This window comes from Austrofundulus limnaeus, unplaced genomic scaffold (genome assembly GCF_001266775.1).
Source record: "Austrofundulus limnaeus strain Quisiro unplaced genomic scaffold, Austrofundulus_limnaeus-1.0 Scaffold288, whole genome shotgun sequence".
In the NCBI taxonomy this organism is placed as follows: domain Eukaryota; kingdom Metazoa; phylum Chordata; class Actinopteri; order Cyprinodontiformes; family Rivulidae; genus Austrofundulus; species Austrofundulus limnaeus.
Window position 1 is genome coordinate 93386 of NW_013952690.1, and position 18769 is coordinate 112154.

Genomic DNA, 18769 nt, shown 5'->3' on the forward strand with positions numbered 1-18769 from the left:
CAGTTGTGTTGTGAAGTACAAAAAAAAGGCAAAGGAACCCCTCGATGCACTTTGTCTTTTGCCCTGAGGAAACGCATTACAAACAGCAGATAGTATTAAGATGAGGTTGTATGCGGGGAGCACGAAAATCCTCAGGGAGGACAATAACTCAGCATGTAGATAACATTACAGGAACCACCCTGAACCACCCGAGAGCCAAGTATAATCCACAGGGAAGCTGCATGAGTTGGCTGTAGTTTTACAGTGAGAGACAACACAACACAATTCTATACATAGAGGATTCAACCCAGCTAAAAGTAAACCATGCAGCAAATTAAACCAGTGTTTACCTGAGTTGTGACATACAATTCTTTTTCTGCACTGTTATTTTTGGGGGTATGAGTGCTATTGTTGTACAGTTTGGTGAGTAGAATCTAAATCAGGGTTTTTCAAAGGAGGTGCTAGGGGGCCTCAGATGGCTGGAGGGAAGATGTGAAAATAAATGCAAAAGTAAAACAAATTAAAAAAATAATAATAAATCTTTTAAATCATTATAAAATTTATTGTGTTTTTCAAACATTATTTTAAAATATAAATTATAATAATGTATTGAAATGTTATTTAAAAAGCTTTAGATAAGTTTGATTTTCTTTGATCTATTTTTATGTAACAGTTTGTTGAAAAGTAGTTTTTTTTTTTCCAGTGAGAGTACAATACAGTGTTTATAACACATTGTAATTCAAATGAATCCCTTCCTATAGGAAAAATGCAACACTTCTAATGTTATGTTACAACAGCCTGTCTAGGCATGTCCAGAGTGAATACATTATCTTACCATCACATGAAGGTGGAGGCCCCTCAAACTCCAAGTGTGTCCCCAATCGACAGGTCAGGATGCTGTTTCCACTCAATTGGTAGCCTGGAAGACATCTGTAACGCACGATGTCACCTGGAAATTAATACGGAGAAGGCAGTAGATAAGTTAGTGTCGGAGAAAATAAAATAAATTAAAAAAAAAAGAATCCACATTTGCCACAAAGTATTTGCTCATTTTTAGAGAAAGAAAATAAAATGTGAGTAGCAGTGTGAAAAAATACCATATTGATCTGTCAAAAGATTGCATAGGTGAAGCACAATTTCAGCACTGTTACCTTTGTGACTGAATAGCATATCATGCAGATTTGAGAACAAAAGGGAAATGTGATTTCCATTTTCTGAAGAGACCAGGAACTGGAGCAACAGTCCCACTAGCTTTCCTTTTCTATTGCCATCATCAGTTATCTATACTGAGACTAAAAGTGCATGCTAATTGAAGATGTGGTGAGTCTATCTACAATCCTATTATCTAAATGTTTGTTTAGCCAGTGAACCCGAGGCAATGTAAACTGACAAAGCTAGAATGTATTTTGACAGAGAGATAAATGGCCTAAAGTGCTAAAAATCTTCAAGTTAGAATGGGACAAAATCTAATGCATAAAGGCAGCAGTTCTCTGATAATATGTTTATATGTGTGTGTCTTATGGTGACAGTACAGTATAATTACATACCAATTTTAAATTCTTTGCTTGCCATCAGGATCTCTGCATTAGGAATAATAGGGGGAGGCAAGCAGTGCTGTAGTCTGTAAGCTGTTTTTAAAACATAGAGATAACGGGAGTCAAAACCAGATTCTATAAAATGGGAATTATATTATAGCAACAGAAAATGATGGAGTAAGGATATGTACATACCTTGAAAACCAATACTGAAGAGCCCACCCTTTTCTGTGTTACTACGGAACCGTATCAGCACTTGATTGGATGTGCTACTAGGTGGGTCATTGGGCTCTCCGTCTGTGAACACACCCAGTTTCCTGGCTGTCTCCTGTGGACCATCCCTAAAAAAAAAAAAAAAAAAAGAAAAAACCTGAAATGTCACAGATCAACTTAAAAAAAACTATCAATGCACTCAAGACAACAGCCACTGCTCATTTGTTCTCTAACTGTAAAGCACTTTAAGGCTTTGAGATAAAAGCTCAGCTGCAAAGCGTGCCATTTGATTGTCAAGAAGCTTCCAGCAGCAAATAATAATCAAGCTGTTCTCACTTCATCAAATTCAAAGCAATTACTATGACTTGCTTTGAGTAAATATGATAGAATAAGGAAGAAATTACAGCGAGCAGTCGGACGGCAGCTCTAGATTATGCTGCTCCCATTAACAAACATCTAACGGGAGTGTCTCTGGAATCTGTGGTCCTGCTTTGGCAGTCTCCTGGTGTGGGCACGGCCAATTAAGCTCGCTCCCAGATTCCTGCCACAAACATTCAGCTTAAAAACCATCTGTCTTTGGCTGTCAGACTGGGCATAGGAGATTACAAGCAGCTCTGAAAACGGCTGGCTGGGGACTGCTGTCTGACAGCACTCTAGCCAAGCCACCATTGTGGGGACCATTTCCTTGGCTCAATGGTTTGGTGGATAGATACACAGTGGTGCTAACTGGAAGTGAGGAACGTGATAGTCTCCATCTTGGCTCCACAGGAACTTGCTGTGTAAGATCGCAGTGGGTGTCATTTACAGAAGAAAATGGTCTCTTTTGGTCTATTTAACAAGGTTAACATAAACCCTACATGTTCAAAAAGTCTTCAGAAATCGTGGGTAAGCTGCCTAAATAGTAGATGTCTGCCCACACAGAGCGGACTTGTGTGGTGTTCAAGCTGCTAGGGTGACTGGCAGTAATATCTCTGGTCACACAGAGCTGGAACTTTTTGAGGCTGCCTCACGAAAAAAAAAGGCGATCAACTGGGACTGGAAACAGTTGTGCATACAAAATTCTGGCTGTGGTTGATCAGCCAGGCATAAACACATAGTGGTCACCTATATGCCAATTTTTTTTTTTGTTAAATGGATCCACGATTAGTTGTAACATTAGACTTTATTTGATAAACATATATTTTAACTGTAAAATAAAGACTGTAAAAATACTGTAGGCTGTTTAGTTTTCATAACTTTAAACTAAAAGTTTAAAAAATATATTACACAGACGGAGCCATTTTATTTGCATACAAAGCATTCTGGGTAAATGATGACATGGATAGGTCCTTGGTGCGAGGCTGCTAGCGAGCTATATCCACCCTGAAGGTTAATCTTGGACAATATCTGATGATCGACTCTTAAATGAAACCAGAGAGCGTTGACAGAGAGGAGAAGGTAGAAATGACTCAGCCTGTAACTGAAAATATAGATGGAGGACAACAGAGCATCATGGAAGAAGAACCCCAGCTTAGCCTGTTAGCTTTAGCATTAGCCACGATGCTATCACCATATATATGTATTAGCTCAGCGCTACACATTCTCCTCTCGTCACTGAGGTTCTACATCCACATGACAGAGAGGGGAACGCAAAAATGACTCAGCCTGCATCTGAAAATATGGATGGAGGACCTCAGTTTAGCTTGTTTGTCGCACTAGTGCCGAGCTAATACATATAAGGCAATATAGCGTGGGCGCTAGCGCAAAGGCTAACAGGTTAAGCTGAGGTTCTTCTTCCATGAAGCAGCTCTGTTGTCCTCCATCCATATTTTCAGTTACAGGCTGAGTCATTTCTACCTTCTCCTCTCTGTCAACGCTCTCTGGTTTCATTTAAAAGAGTCAATCATCAGATATTGTCCAAGATTAACCTTCAGTGTGGATATAGCTCACTCACACCAATGACCTATCCACGTCAACATTTACCCAGAATGCTTTGCGTGTAAATAAAATGGATCTGTCGGTGTTAAAATATATTTTTTTTAAATTTACTCACCTAAACAGCCTACAGTATTTTTACAGTCTTTATTTTACAGTTAAAATAAATGTTTATCAAATAAAGTCTAATGTTACAACTAACCATGAATCCATTTAAATTACTTCTTTAACTGAATATTTGAGATACTGTTCTCTTTTATAATAATAAGCTACCATTTTAATGTCATAAAGTAGGAGTCTCTGCAGTACATATGGGGAGTTTCTTGTTGTGTGGGCAGAGTTTGTCCTAACTCTGATTAGTTGGATTGACTTGTCTTGTGGGGCAAGTTAAAAAGATGAAGTAATAGTAATAGTGAAAGTATTTTCAAAAAGATTCATATCTCAAATAAAAATTGTGAACATGTAAACATAGTTTACTAACTTCAAATTTGGAACGACTAGCACCTACCTGGCCTGGGTCACAGCAATCTTTTTCCAGGCAATTTCAGGCTGTTTTAACCAAGCCAAATTGTTACACAGCCCTCCGGGTGAACTGCTTTCAAATTTTGCTAGCACCATTTGGCTGTTTGGAGTTACGACTAAAATTAATATTTAAAGTTATAGCTTCTTTCTGGCCAATTCAACTGAGTTACATGTCCCCCCCAGCTGCCCAGCATTCATCCTTAAAATCCCACCCAAAATAGTAAATTTGACAAATCACATTTTTAACAAACTCCTCCCACAAAAGTCAAACCAATCATGTTTTGGACAAACTCCCTCTCACACAACAAGAAACTCCCACATAATGACTGCAGAGACCCCCTTCTCTAGAAAAAAAACAGCATCTATTTCATTCTGATAATGTCTGAGCATTGTTTTCTCAACAGCTGTTATTTCTTACCAGACTGTGATGAAGTCATGTGGGCCATGAACCTGAAGCAGGGTGAAATTTAATTTTATGCCAAAGCCAGGGGCCACTGAAATCAGCCAGGAGCAGTCTGCTGAGTTTGGGTACTCCTCTGGGTACCCGGGGGAAAAGATGGTCCCATTGTCTGATGTGATGTTGCCTCCACATGGCACTATGAAAAATAAAATAAAATAAACGAAGGAGGGAAGAAAAGGAGGTGGAGTACATGTATATCAGTGTGGCAGGGATGCAGTACAATCATACAAACATAAATCAGCTGTAATAAGCAGAAAGGGATTTTTTTTTCTTATTTTTTCACCTCTTCTGCTTTCCTTCTCGGTGTCTCTTTTCTCCCTCTACTTCAGACTTCGTCTACTGCCCAGGCACTTGTCTGAGTTAAAGATTAGCCTGTAAAGCCTTTTAGTAAGTGGGGAGCTGGACTGAGTGTTTTGCAAAGATAAGACCTTCCCTCTTCCCCATTGCGGATGTAGGGAGAAAGTGCAGAGATGAGGTGGGGTTGTTGGTGTGCATTGGGCATTTTGAGGTGAACGTATGCATGTCTGGATGCGTTCGAGTGCAGTACGTATTGTATGAGTTGATATGCACGAGTGTGACTCTGACTGGCAGGAAAGGTTATGACAGTATGTATACGTTAAGATTGAAAACACTTGGACCCTCGTGTACACACAAGCCAGATGTCTCCACGTTCAAAACAAAGACACAGCCATATTAAAATGCAGCCTCCAAACAACATGCAAAGGAACAGAGGGAAAATGATTCTTCGAAACTTGGTAATTTCTAAGATTTAAAGCATCTAACATTCCCACTGGTGCCCCTCATTTCCACCAGTGAAGCAGGGGGAATTCAGAGGGAATATAATCGCAGCAGTGCAGGCATCTCAAACAGCTCAGCTAGGGTATTCAGCTTAACGGCACACACCCGGATGTCTGTGAATATAAAATCCGACCCAAGGCAGATATTACATGTTTTATCCCACTCTTTTTTCCTCTCTCTCAGGTTGTGTGTGTTCACAATACACAGATGCCAGCTTTAGCCCTCTGGCCGACTCGCATCCCTACAACTGCCTCACCTGTTAAATGAACTATTGATCAGAAACATTGATTAAACCCTCGACACTCTAAGGAGTTGCACCTCTGGGTGATGCATTGACTAACTAGCTACTTAAGTCAAATGTGTGAAAGAGAACACATTTGTTTTACTGTTGTTTTTTCCTTATTTTGGAGGAAAAAAAACAAGTACACCTGATAGTTGCATGATGTTTATATGATGGAATTTTGACACACTTATCTTTGAAACGTTGCTTCAGTTCATTGAGGTTTATAGAGCAGTTTATGATTGACTCAGTAAAAGTAAAGTGCCCAAGTCCTGTGGTTGCAAAAAAAGCCATGTTATCAACCCTCCACTGCCATGTTTCAAAGTTGGAAGAGGTGTTTGTGCTTATGCGTGTTTGCATTTTACCATGGCTCTGTGCATTATGCTCATGCATCTTTACTTTGGTCTCATCTGTCCAAAGGACATTGTTTTAGAGGTACTGTGGTTCATTTAAACACAAATTTGAAAACCTACATTGATCTGTCATATCCTTGTTTTAGATGGAAAAGTTTTTTTTGGAAAAGGTTTTTATATAATAGTCTTTTTTATTGAAAAACATGAAATGTTACTTGTTTACAGACACCTGTAGTGTCTGAAATGGAGCTCTTGGGATTTTTGCAATTTCTTTAAGCATTGCATGGTCTGTCTTACAGGTGGATTGTTTGGGAAATACATATCTTACTGGCAACCGTCCTAACTTTGCATTTACTCATTACAGAATGAACAACATCCAATTGTTTGGAAATTCCAAACTGATGGACAGCAACTGTCGAGACCGTTACTGATGTCGTTCCTTGTTGACATGTTAACACACAGTTGTATGTATGCTTCAACCCATTCTCACTCCCAACTCATCAACATATTGACTTTTGGTCTGGTAGCCGTCTGTGTCCAGCTTCGGATGCGTCAGGTACCCCCCGCGCGTCAGTTCTTAATGAGATGAGAAGGACGAGCCCATTGTTAAGTTTTTTGAAAGAGTAGGAAATGCGCAAAACTAATCATCCCAGACCCTAAATTTAACTTATATTAGCCCTATACAGCCTATCCCCGAAAACAGTACCTAAAATTAACCATTAATCCTGATCCCTCATATTAACCTCAGATCCCTAACCCAAAGACCCCTAAGTGTCGCAACCTGGAAAAGCCGCAGGTGGCAAGGACTGATGCGAGGGGAGTACCCGACGCATCAAAACTGGAAGCAGACTGTCCCTGACCAAGTGTCAATATGTTGACGAGTCGGGAGGGAGAACGTGTTAGTATGCTTCAGCAAACCAGCAAAACTCCTAGTTTATACAGAGGGGTTCAAACATCAGACAATTAAAGGTGTTTGATTATCAGCAACTGGCTGCTTCTTTTTCTCCTAATCATTGCCTAGTGGTTTGCATGCACACAATACATTTTTTATGACTATAGGTTTTACTGTAAAAAAAGGTTTGATGTTTGGAGGAGGACAAAAACAACAAAGACTAAGCAGAGACATACTGCGTGCTTAAATAATAATGAAATAGCAAAAAATGTTAGTGCAAGGGAGATGGCAAAATCAATGTATGGGTCATCTGTGTCCTCCTCTTTAACGGAAATCTATGTAAATAAAACCATAAATATTGACAAAATAATGGGTTTTATGGCTGTATGCTCAAGAGCAACTGGTAAAACATCAATATATTCGCTTTTCAATTAAAATACACAATGCATTGTTTGGTGTGTACATGGGAGAGCACAAAAAAAAAAAACAAATTATATTTTAAAAAATGGTATATATGCTTAATATAAAACAACTTACCCTGTTTGTTGTTGTTTTTTATTTATTTTTTCTTCCCAAACATTAGTCTCTCAGGTTAAAAAATGAACCTTGTAAAAGTTTATACCCATGAGAAACAGCTCTAAGATAATAAAATACCTTCTGCTCTCTCTGCCTTTTTAACTGTTGCTTCTTCACACTCCCATTTATCTCTCCGCTCGCCCATTCAAAGTTCCAGTGTCACGGCCATCACCTCTGTCTGTAATTTTGCCTGCCTTATTGGATAATCGACAGCTGGGGCGTGAGAATGTGTGTCAAGGACAAGGCAAAAGAAAGAGCATTTATTCCTTTTCTTTTTTATCCAGTTTCTTTTTTCAATTTAGCTTCTTTTATTCATCTTTTTTTTGTCTCCACTCCTCTTTAGTGCCGTATTGATTTTCATTAAAGGGTACTTTGCTTCATTAATGGGGGATAATAACTCAGTTTAATTACATTATTCATAAAAGATAATCATTATCTCCATTCTACACTAATGATGTAAAAGCTCAATAATATCTTAACAGGAAGTTATCATGCAATTAGTTTAGTTCTGCCTTCATGCATGTCTGCAGCTGTTTTACTGTCAAACTTTTACAAGCAGCGAATCTCAACATTTTTGTTTAGGTATTGGGCCAAATTTTGTTTGACTTACCTTCACAGCGAGGGAATGGGTGGTCCCAGTTGCGAGTGGTACCATGCTCGCAGGTAAGAATGGAATGACCCATTAGCTGATATCCGGGCAGACACTCAAAGGAAATGGACTGGCCAACGTTGAAGCCTGCACCCACCACCACCCCATAACGAAAAGGCTCTGGATCTGGACATTCCTGCAGCTCGTATGCTAAAAAGAAAATAAAAACAAACTTTGACATACATGCATTATAGTATGGATTTGCCTTAAAATGTAAACACCATACATGTCAACTCCTTTGGACATTTACACCTGTATCATGAAAAAATGTGAAAAAAAGGGGGGGGGGGGAGAAAGGAAAGAATGTGGGGTGGAGATCACAGCATCTGTGGGGCAGAGGAACAGGAAATAGAGAACAGGGAGAGGTGGTGAACTTATTTTTAGCAACAAAGCTAGTTGGGAGATGGTTCTTTAATTTTTTTCCCTTGTTTATTTTTTCACGTCCTACAGGCCCTTAACCTGGTTCAAACCAGACCCTGTCCTTCACTTTGCTTCGTACAAGGGTCTGGACTTGAAGCATAGAGAATCGTTCCTTGCAGGAGGCGTGGCCTCTGCTGAAGCATGTATGTGTTGTCGCTGTGAMGGAGGCTAAGCTAAGAAGCTAACCGGAAATCGCGTGCGCTGTAAACAACCCTACTGAGAGGAGAAATATACCGAGCCAAACGAGACGACTGTAATTGAGAGCTGATGCTTTGTCAGACAAATTTATTTTAATTTGGAAGCCTTATCAACACCGACTGGCTTCATTCTCTTCCTCCACTGCCGAATGCTAAAATAACTAGCAGACACTGCGCGGAAAATCAACGTCGTTCAAAACTCTGCCTTCTGTTTGCTGATTGGCCCAGGTAAAATAAACTACAAGAGACAATGCGCAGAAAATTGACGTTCTCTTCTCTGATTGGCCCGGCAAAAAATCTGCCAGCGAAATACTTGAAGTCCCAGACGGAGCAGTGAAGGAAACTAGAATTGAGCGGAGCTGCGTAGTAAGGCAAGGGCCAGGCTAACAGGCCCTGAGATGGAAAAATAAATAAATAAATAAATAAATAAATAAATAAATAAATAAATAAAAAAAAAAACATCCATGAGATTTCTCTATATGTCCAAACACCTGCAAAATGGAGGAAATTGTGTAATTTACGGACAATCTGTATAAGTTGACAGGTATGCAACATCATCTAAAAACACCAGGGTAATACATTATAAGAGCTTTTATTTATTTACTTACTCATTTCTTAATTCATTTATTTGAACTTTGCTTCATATTTTCTACTTTAAACAGCAGAGTTAAAAAAAAAACAAGAGGTGGGTTTAACTAGCTCTAGAAGAGTATGATGCAGTCATTTAAGTTTTTTTTTTCTCCTTATTTTTTTCCTTCTATGATACAATCCATGAGCAGGCAGTGAGCCTTGAAGAGCCAGGGATATAAAAATGACTAAAGGATTTGATTTCTATGGATCACAGCTTCTCTTTGTAGGAGATAACTCATGCAAATACTGCAAAGGAGGGGGGGCAATTGCAAATACAATGCTTGATTTATATGCTAATTTACACATAATTATGTAAATGCACAATGCTACCTTTCGATTTGCTGCCTCATTTGTTGAAACACAAACTTTGTGTTGCACATTTAGATGATGGGTATTTGCCCCATGGCGATGGCAAGTTAAAGTCTTTACTTGACACAATGAAGGCATTGTTGATGTGATAAACAAACCATTTACAGGTAACAGAGGTTCACTGTGTTTGTGTTCATAATACATAGTTTAGCATTAGTTTTGAGGAAGAATCTCTGCTTTACTGGAAAAAAAATCCCACAATAAACTAGACAATTTCCATTTCCTGTGAAAATGCAGGGTGAATGCTTAATGATGAAAGAGTTTGGTTAAAAAGCTGAAATTAGCCTTAAAATACGTAAAAAACAAAGAAAAAGAAAAAAGAAATTAGCACAAAGAAACAGAAAGAGCACGTTTGCTGAATTAAGCAGCAAAAAGTTTAAATAAGTTGAGAAAAGTTCAAGTTAGCTAAAAAGTTGCTGAAACACAGAAAAATGCTGCAAGTAGCAGACAGCAGCTAAAAGAGGAAAAAAGCGTAAAATACAAACAGCTGAAAGAAGTACAAAAAGTTGACATTAGCAGAAGAATTGTAGAAAAGGTCTGAATGATAGTAAAAAAATAAACAAAAACAAAACAAAACAAAAAAAAACAAAGCTAAAATCAGCCAAATAGAAGCAGAGGGAAGCTGAAATGAGTATATTAATTAAATATAAAAATAACTAATTTAAATTTATGGACAATTTAAAGCAGGGGTCCCCAAACTTTTTCCTGTAAGGGCCACATAACTTTTCCTTTCTCTGGTGGGGGGCCGGAGTCAGTTTGTAACAGAAAAAGTGTGACTATTGCAGGAGTGCCTAAATGTAAAAAATTATTGTTTTCCAGAAAGCACAATCAAATAACCTTCTCTGGGTTCTTCACAGTATGTATTCTGCTGAGCTAACGGTCCACTTTTTAGCTTTGAGAGTTTGTCTACTCGCATTTGGCCTTGCAAGCTATCATACTTGTCTTTGTGACGGGATTCATAGTGTTCCCGTAGATTGTATTCTTTGAATACCACCACCGCCTCTTGACAGATGAACAAAAAATAATTGTTTGTCCACTGCAGTTTAAATGCCCTGCATTCTGAATCAATTTTTCTCTTACCTAATCTTTTCGCCATTATTCCATTCTCTCTTTGAGAGGGGCGGGTTTAGGATTTTTTTCTGGGGGTTGTCAGATAGGGGCACAGACCGCAGAAGGGTGGAACAGAATGTCACGTTATATGCGTGTATGTATGAAATAGTTACTAACTAATAATAGTTAATAATGAAAATAGTTCATAACTAAGGAACATTTTATTGCAAAAGTTCAACTTTATAATCAAATATAAATACACATATATGAAAAAAAAACCAAAACGAAGAGACGGAGGAAGCGGGAGAAGCTGAAGCAGAAGAAGCTCCGGGCGAAGGAACCCAAACTGGAGGACAAAACTAAATGCTCTCTGGTATTAACCTGGGGGCCGGACCAAATGGGGAGGCGGGCTGGATCCGGCTCACGGGCCGTAGTTTGGGGACCACTGATTTAAAGTGTTTTAGCCAGAATGTCCTAAAGGAGCTGAATGTTTTGTTAAATAAAATGTTTTAAAAACATATGAAAAAAAGAAGATCTCAGTAGTGTAAATGCTTGATAAGCATTCACAAAATAAATGATAAACGTTTCAAGATAAGTGTATTTGGTCATTAGGGTTTTGTTTTGTTTAGATTTTTACAAGAATGCATATTTCCCCAAAATAAACAAAATGCTGCGTACATCTCACAAGTTCCTTAGGGTACTCTTCTGTGCATAATGTTTGGATTCTAATACCTTGGTACTCAAACCTGAAGCCCGGTTTATTCTGCGAATGGTCACTGTGGAAATACACGGATGTTTCGTGGGAGGTGGTGAGAAGGGAGGATGGGATGTCCTGGCCACTGAATCGACCAATAACTGTGCTTGTATCCAGGGGCCCGTTGCGTATCTCAAGAAAATCATGGTTGGCCTCAGTGGAGAAGTTGAGAAATTGTATGTGGGCTCCTAGAAAGGAAGAAAAGTACTGATGTGATTTTCAGAAAAACAAATATGAAGTTAGAATTTTAAATAAAATTCCATCTTCTTCCTAAAGTGTGACTAAAGTACTTTTGCAGACAGTCTCCAAAGTGAATCAGACGCATTTATGATGTCAAATGTCATTCCAGGTGCTTCAGTGTGGACTATCCAGAGAGACATGCTCTAGAAATCTCTAACGCTGCTCACCGTAACCAACTGGCAGGTAAATTCTCCAGGTGCAGTCACTGTTGCTAGGGTAGTTGCCAGGGAAACCGGGACTGAGGACCATTCCCTCCATCTCCTCCCGAATCCCACCACATTGGGCTGAGAGAGGCCAGACAAAAGGCATGATTAGCCTTTGCAAAATAACAAAATACTTTTCTCATTGGTTCGGCTGTAGTGGAGTGGTTAGGGACGTCATCCCGTAACCGGTAGGTTGCCGGTTCGATTTCCCGTTTCAGCTGTCTCAGTCGTTGTGTCCTCCTCAGTCAAGGCAGGTACACTTCACCCACCTTGCCCAATGATTGTGGTCAGAGGGTCCAGTGGTGCTGGTGCATGGCACCCCAACATCTGTCAGTGTGCCCCAGTGTTACCACCATCAGTGTGTGAATGGGTGAATTGTAAATTGTGTTGGGGTTCATAAGGTGCCATGTAAGTTCAAGCCGTTTACCATTTACCGCATATTAGAACAATATTAAACTGTGTCCTGCTTAATAATGGGAGTTCATACGACAGTGCTGTCATGTGTTAGTCTGTGTTAGTCCATAACCATCAGGTTCAACAAACAAATCAAGCATAATTCCCTCCACGTACGGTTTGCATTGAAAATTCAATAAAGAAAGCAACGTGTAACCTTTTTTAACAGAATAAAAGAAAATGTAAATAAAGATAAAAACAACTCCGAATATTAGCTTTAAAAATGTACGAATTTTCGTTTGAACGACCCAAACTGAAAACAAAGTCTTTCATCCTTAATCATTTTCTAAATAAAGCTTAATAACCAAATACTTCCAATGGAAAACAGGTCTGAGACAAATATAGCTGGACATGTTTAGTTGAAAAGGTGATGAAATCACAAATAACACAACAGAAATAGGGTTGATAATATCTGCACAATGGATTTAAAGGGAAAAAATGCAACAAAATAAAAAGCAACAGCAAAAAAGCCACAGACAAAAGTACTGCAAAGGGATTAAACATACAGGAAAGAAGACAGGAAGGAATATGAGAAAGCATTCCTGAGTTAAAAAATGTACAAAACACACACACATACCGAAAAAAAGTTCGCTTTGCCAATGTGCTACTGAAAGGAGTAAGTTAAGGGTTAACTGTTGTAGCTGCCTGCTGTAAACAGGAAACTGTTGATGCCTGTGAACACAATGAATCTTCCCTTGTTTTATCCAATCACAGTCTGAGATGGAACTAATTAGCCAATAGTATGTTGTTCCAGTAAGTGTGACACATTTGTCAAGGCTAATCCACAAGCCTAAACACTTGATAAAATGAAGTGGGAAACACAGTGCTGCTCCCTTCATTGAGTTTTTATATCAACAATATTACATTTTAAATAGATCTCACGAGTTTAAATGGAAACACAAACCAACTTTTTTATTTTTTTATTTTTTCCGGTTTGGGCTGGCAGGAAGGGATCAGAGAAAAAACATAACCTCTGGCATGTAAAGTGTTCGTGTTAAAACAGAAAACAAGGAAATTCACCTATATTAGGAAGTAAAGGCAAATCTGTACTTTGGAATCTGATAAACAGCGTGACATAAAGCTACAGACTGGGACACTTTGAAACAGATGATCAAAACAAAAGATGAAAGGAAAAAATGATGAGTGACAACACATGAAAGCAAATTATTACAAAGGTATCTTTACCTATGCAGAGAGGAGGTGGATAGTTCCAACGTCTGACGGTTCCAGGCATACAGGTGGTGTGTGAGTTCCCCTGCAAGAGATGTTCACGCACCAAGGCACACATACACACAAAGAAAAAAAAAGAAAAGGTACAAAAGAAAAAAAAAAGATGATAAATGAACTTGATCTCCTCACTGTCACTCATGTGTTGCTCAAATTATTTGAGCCTGCTGCTTTTCTCCACATGACTTCCCCTGGTGACTAAATTACTATATCCATCAAAAGTGAGGAAAAGAAATGGAGGCAGCATCATAGCCACAATGAAATGGAATTATCCAGAAGGGACAAATAAAAATAAAAATAAAATAAAATAAAAAGTCTAAACTTCCCAAAGATCCACAGATTTAGTGTTATAGTGAACTATTCACTTTAAAACACTTAAAAGAAGAAAGAAATGTCCAAAACATACATAATTTAAAAATATGAAGGACATCTGTGATCTTTTCTTAAATGTGTGTAAAGTGAGTGTCTGTCTCAACAAACCGTATTTTGAGAGCTTTTCAACTGATAAAAGAAAGTGATTCAAAGCTTTATCTGATCAAAGACCGCAGCTGATAAAGCTGATGAGGCCTCAGAATTTAAAAACCTAATATTTAAATTATTATCCTAATCGTCTATTTATATCTTCAACCTAGATTAAGAACTGACTTGATAAATTTTCATCATCATTGCCTAGAAAGTCCAACTAGATTTTCCATTTATGTTCTAATAATCTTCACAAGACAGTTCTGTGTACGATAATTTTGATTATGAAAAACTGTTTCTTGAACTGTTGTTTAAAACAGTGGTTCCCAACCTATTTTCCTTAAACCCCCCCTTTCTTACTTACTAGCTAACCTGACCAACCCCAAACCCCAAATCCTTTGCTWCCCCCCCCCCCACACCTTTATCCCTTTATCAAAAAAATAAAATAATAAAGTGAATAGTTACAAACTTTGATAGAAATTGATATTTTCACAACCTCTCAGCAGACAAGGTTATGTTCCCCCCTTTGCTCTCTGGTGCCCCCCATGGGGGTTCGGGCCTCCCAGGTTGGGAACCACTGGTTTAAAAGATAATGGGCAAACTACAGTATAAAAATAAAACAGGAGGAAATTGTGCAGTAACGTGTGATTTGTGTGACAGTGTTTATTTGTTTAACAATAAAAGTAACACTTTCCCTTTTATATTTTGCACATGACTCAAGTAACGTTTGGTCCCAATGGTGGTCCTAATCCAGTTATTTTATATAAATTGCTTTAGCATTTTGGGATTATTGCTACGTTAATGACAACAATGTTCCATATCGTAATGTTTTTCAGTGTTTCTTTGTGTCTCTTTTTAAAGTGAGTAAGAACCATCTATAGTATCTATATTTTATTATGACTGCATATAAAGCTTTGAATTGGATAATCCCAACATGATTTAATACATACATTAATATTTTTTCTCAAACATTTTTGGCTTATCAAACACAAGTATAATTGCAGCTAAAACTGATAACTGATAATTGATTATGCTGTATGACCAGTTTTAAATCTGAATATGTTACCTGTAGAGTATAACCAGGTTCACAATGGAAGGACACCACATTATTCATCTGTAGACGCTCCCCAACTTTGATACCATTCATAGGAACGACAGGTTCTGGGCAATTGGTCAAAGGCACAGCTGAGGATTTGGAGGAAGTGGGAACAAAAAATATTACAAAAAGACTAAGACACACAAAAAAGAGACATTCATGTATCCCTAAAAAAAATGCAAATATTTTACATTGTTTTCTTAATTGATGTTCACTTACTTTTGTATTCCAGCCTGAATCCTGCTGCAGATACACTAATATCAGAGAAAAAGTGTAGGTAGAGCTGGTTGGAGGTGCTGTTCAGTAGAGCCGGGACAGTCGTGCCTTGGGGAGAAGATTAATAGTGGAGTTTAGCAAAGCAGTCTCTTCCAGACACTGACCATAACTAACTGCATGTGCCACTGATAAAAAGCTGAAAAGCTCTTTTTTGTCCCTTTGCTGACAGCAGTTTATCTTTAGTTCATGCAGGCATTGTACAGATGTGTGTGAATTATGGCATATACACAGTTTAAAAACAAGTGAGTGACAAATTATATATTATTTGTGACACAAAACAGGAAAAGTTCTACATTAAAAAAGCAACACATGAACACATCCAATGATTTCATGCTATGAGAACTCAGTGTTGATTAGAACTCACAGCATCCACTTCAACTTTTTTAATCCTTTTTTTTCTGCTTTTCAAATCCTAACTGGGCAACTGTGGTTCTCCTTTAAATAAACCAGAGTTTTCATCCAAACGGAAGGCACATGCAGCCGTACCTGAGAAACTGCCCAGCATTGTGTCAGTGTTGTCGCCTCCATCGAAGACCTCCAGCGAGTCCCAGTTCTGCTCTGTGACAAAGCTGATCACCTGGATCTATGACAGGGAAGTGTGAAGCAGAAAGAGAGGGTGGAAGAGAAACAAAATTAGCATAGAGTTAAAAAAAGGAAACACGTATAGGAAAAGAAGATGAGACAGATCAGAAGGGGTCAAGAAAATGAAGAAATGGGCGAATAGTTAAAGATAGCATCTTGTATTATGTATTTTCCAGGCACATAGTTCAAGTCTATACCACAATCAAGTAACTATGTTACCTTCAGTTGTACTGAAAATGCTGCATATATCAAAAATAAATTTAACTTTGCAGCATAGCCTATCTAAAGACATATTTTAAGTCTAAATTACTAATAAAAGTTAGACATTTGATTAGTTTGTTAGAATTACATTATGCACACGTCAAAAAGGAGCTCCCTGTTGATTTTTTTTTCAATTTAATCTTCAACATAGACGCCTTTAAAATGTGCATAAGTTGGCATAAGTTTAGTGTGACAGGACCTCGACAGGGCATTGCATGCCTTGAAATTGTCCTCTGTCTCTTGAAGAACCTCCTACCGTTTCTGACACTCCTGCTTCAGCTTTGCCTTTAAAACATTGCTTCAGGGTTGGGAGCTTGGCTGCAAACTTGTGTGAATAGGTGGAGCTTTGTGCCAACAAGCATTTAGCAGCTCCACATGGATACCACAGGAGATTCAAAGATTTTTTTAACATGCATGAATGAGTCATAGCAACACTCTGGGCATGTTTTCTATGAGGCAATGACATTATAACTGATATATAACATGATATAGCTCAAACAAGTAGATTTTGAATACCCCGCCCCAGTGAAAAGTTTCAATAAAATGCTACAAAGTACAGTTTGTTTTCACCTTAAACTGGCAGATACACACAGATACAAATATGTGACAAACTTATGATTAAACAAGAATATCTCAAAACAGCCTTGAGTCAACATTTTTTAGGCGTTTCTTCCTGACTTAATGAGTCCTCAGCTGAAACACTCCTAGCTGAGAGCACTTTGAGTTTGTAGTACATAAAGAGTGACATAAATGATCAAAGCGATGAACTAAGGAAGTAGAACACAACTAAAAGTGTAGTACTTATACTGACTCAATTTTTCTTTTTTCAAGACTCACCTGGAGGCTGAATTCTAAACTAACAAAAACATGACAGATGCACTGAACATGTTTTCATTTCAAAAAAGGGCAGATTTTAATTCTACTAAAGGTAGTCACTGTCTAAAAAATTAACAAATAAATAAATAAAAAAGTACTTGATATAAGAATTGCAGTCTAGTTGCACTTGTTGCCTAAATTAAGCATCAAAATTGTGTTAAATTCAGACCAGGAAAAAAAGTACTTAAAATCTGTGAAGGAAAAGATTAAAGTAAAAGTATGAAATGTGCTATATGCGGTTTCAGCTGCTGCATATTTACCCTTAAACTTCGTCTAAAATTTATTCACTCATGCAGTATTCTCTGTCATCCCTCATTTTTGCACTCCTCGCCCGAAGCGTTCGTTCTTAGTTCCCTCTCACACCCGTTCCTCTGCACTTTCTTCTGCCTGTGATGGTTATAGATCGGATATGAGCCAATTAAAGGGGCTGCAGGGGCTCTGGAGCACTGGGGCTCCCAGGGAGACGAGGCAGATCACAGATTGATCTTTCATTAGGGGGCCGCGGCAAATGTGCCAACAAGGCACCTCGCTCCTTTAAGTTCTCTTTTGGATCGTGACACTCCAATCTAATGTGTTTCTGCTAGCTGGTAGTATCAGTTACTGTGAGATAGACGGGCACTGAAAAAGTAAAACAAGCCGGGACAGGGCAGACTCTGCTGCAGAGTGTAGGGAAATAACGAAAAAGCACCGTGTGCCTCTTTCTTTACACCGGATGTATACAATGTGCACACTGTCAGTTCTCTGTTCCTACTTCTGCTTTATTTCACTTCTTTGCTTTTTGCAGTGTTAGTGAAGCAGCATGCTAAGTAGGCCCATGGACACATCTTGTGTATTTGACCTGCAAGGACAGTTGGCTGAGGAGGGGGAGCTAATAGCTGAGGGACGGCACCGAGGTCATTAAACACAGAGGCTGAAACACGGGCTAAAAACTTTCAGCCAGGCAGATCCACAGGGATCTGGCCCAGGTTCCACCAGGTTCCATCACACACACGCACACACACACACACACGCGTATCAGAGAATAACAATATGCAAACTGAATTAACTCCCAAGAATAAAAAAGCCAAGGTATTTGAAGAGAAGGTTACATTTTTTTTTCAGGTTGTGGAATTTCAAGTTTCTGCTAAAGTGATTCACGAAATGGAATTTTGACTCATTGCAAGGTCATTTGTGTTCCGTTTTGCTTAACATAAACTGATATTTAAGGATGGAATGTGTGCAGTTTTTTTTTTGCTAAGCTAAAACAATCTAATCACCATGCAAAAACTAGTAATTTTTAAAGGATAAAATGTCATTAATTTCAATAAAAACCAGCCAAACCTCAGAAAAGTAATAAGCAAATAAACAGGCAACTTTTATTTTTTAAAGGGATCCCCGATTAGTTGTAACATTAGATTTTATTTAATAAACATACACTCACCGGCCACTTTATTAGGTACACCACGCTAGTAACGGGTTGGACCCCCTTTTGCCTTCAGAACTGCCTCAATTCTTCGTGGCAT

General features: G+C 38.4%; 1 protein-coding gene across 2 annotated transcripts in view; it reads right to left on the reverse strand.

The window, feature by feature from the left end:
* csmd2 (CUB and Sushi multiple domains 2) overlaps positions 1–18769 on the reverse strand; it is a gene marked incomplete at its 5' end in the record, with an annotated part of 325712 nt that overhangs the window by 51005 nt on the left and 255938 nt on the right. For both annotated transcript variants that reach the window (XM_014021334.1, XM_014021333.1), the window contains 11 exon segments: positions 815–928; positions 1527–1607; positions 1710–1855; positions 4582–4759; positions 8133–8321; positions 11570–11779; positions 11999–12115; positions 13673–13742; positions 15243–15361; positions 15492–15596; positions 16035–16131. In XM_014021334.1, coding sequence (XP_013876788.1) covers positions 815–928; positions 1527–1607; positions 1710–1855; positions 4582–4759; positions 8133–8321; positions 11570–11779; positions 11999–12115; positions 13673–13742; positions 15243–15361; positions 15492–15596; positions 16035–16131 — 1426 coding nt within the window.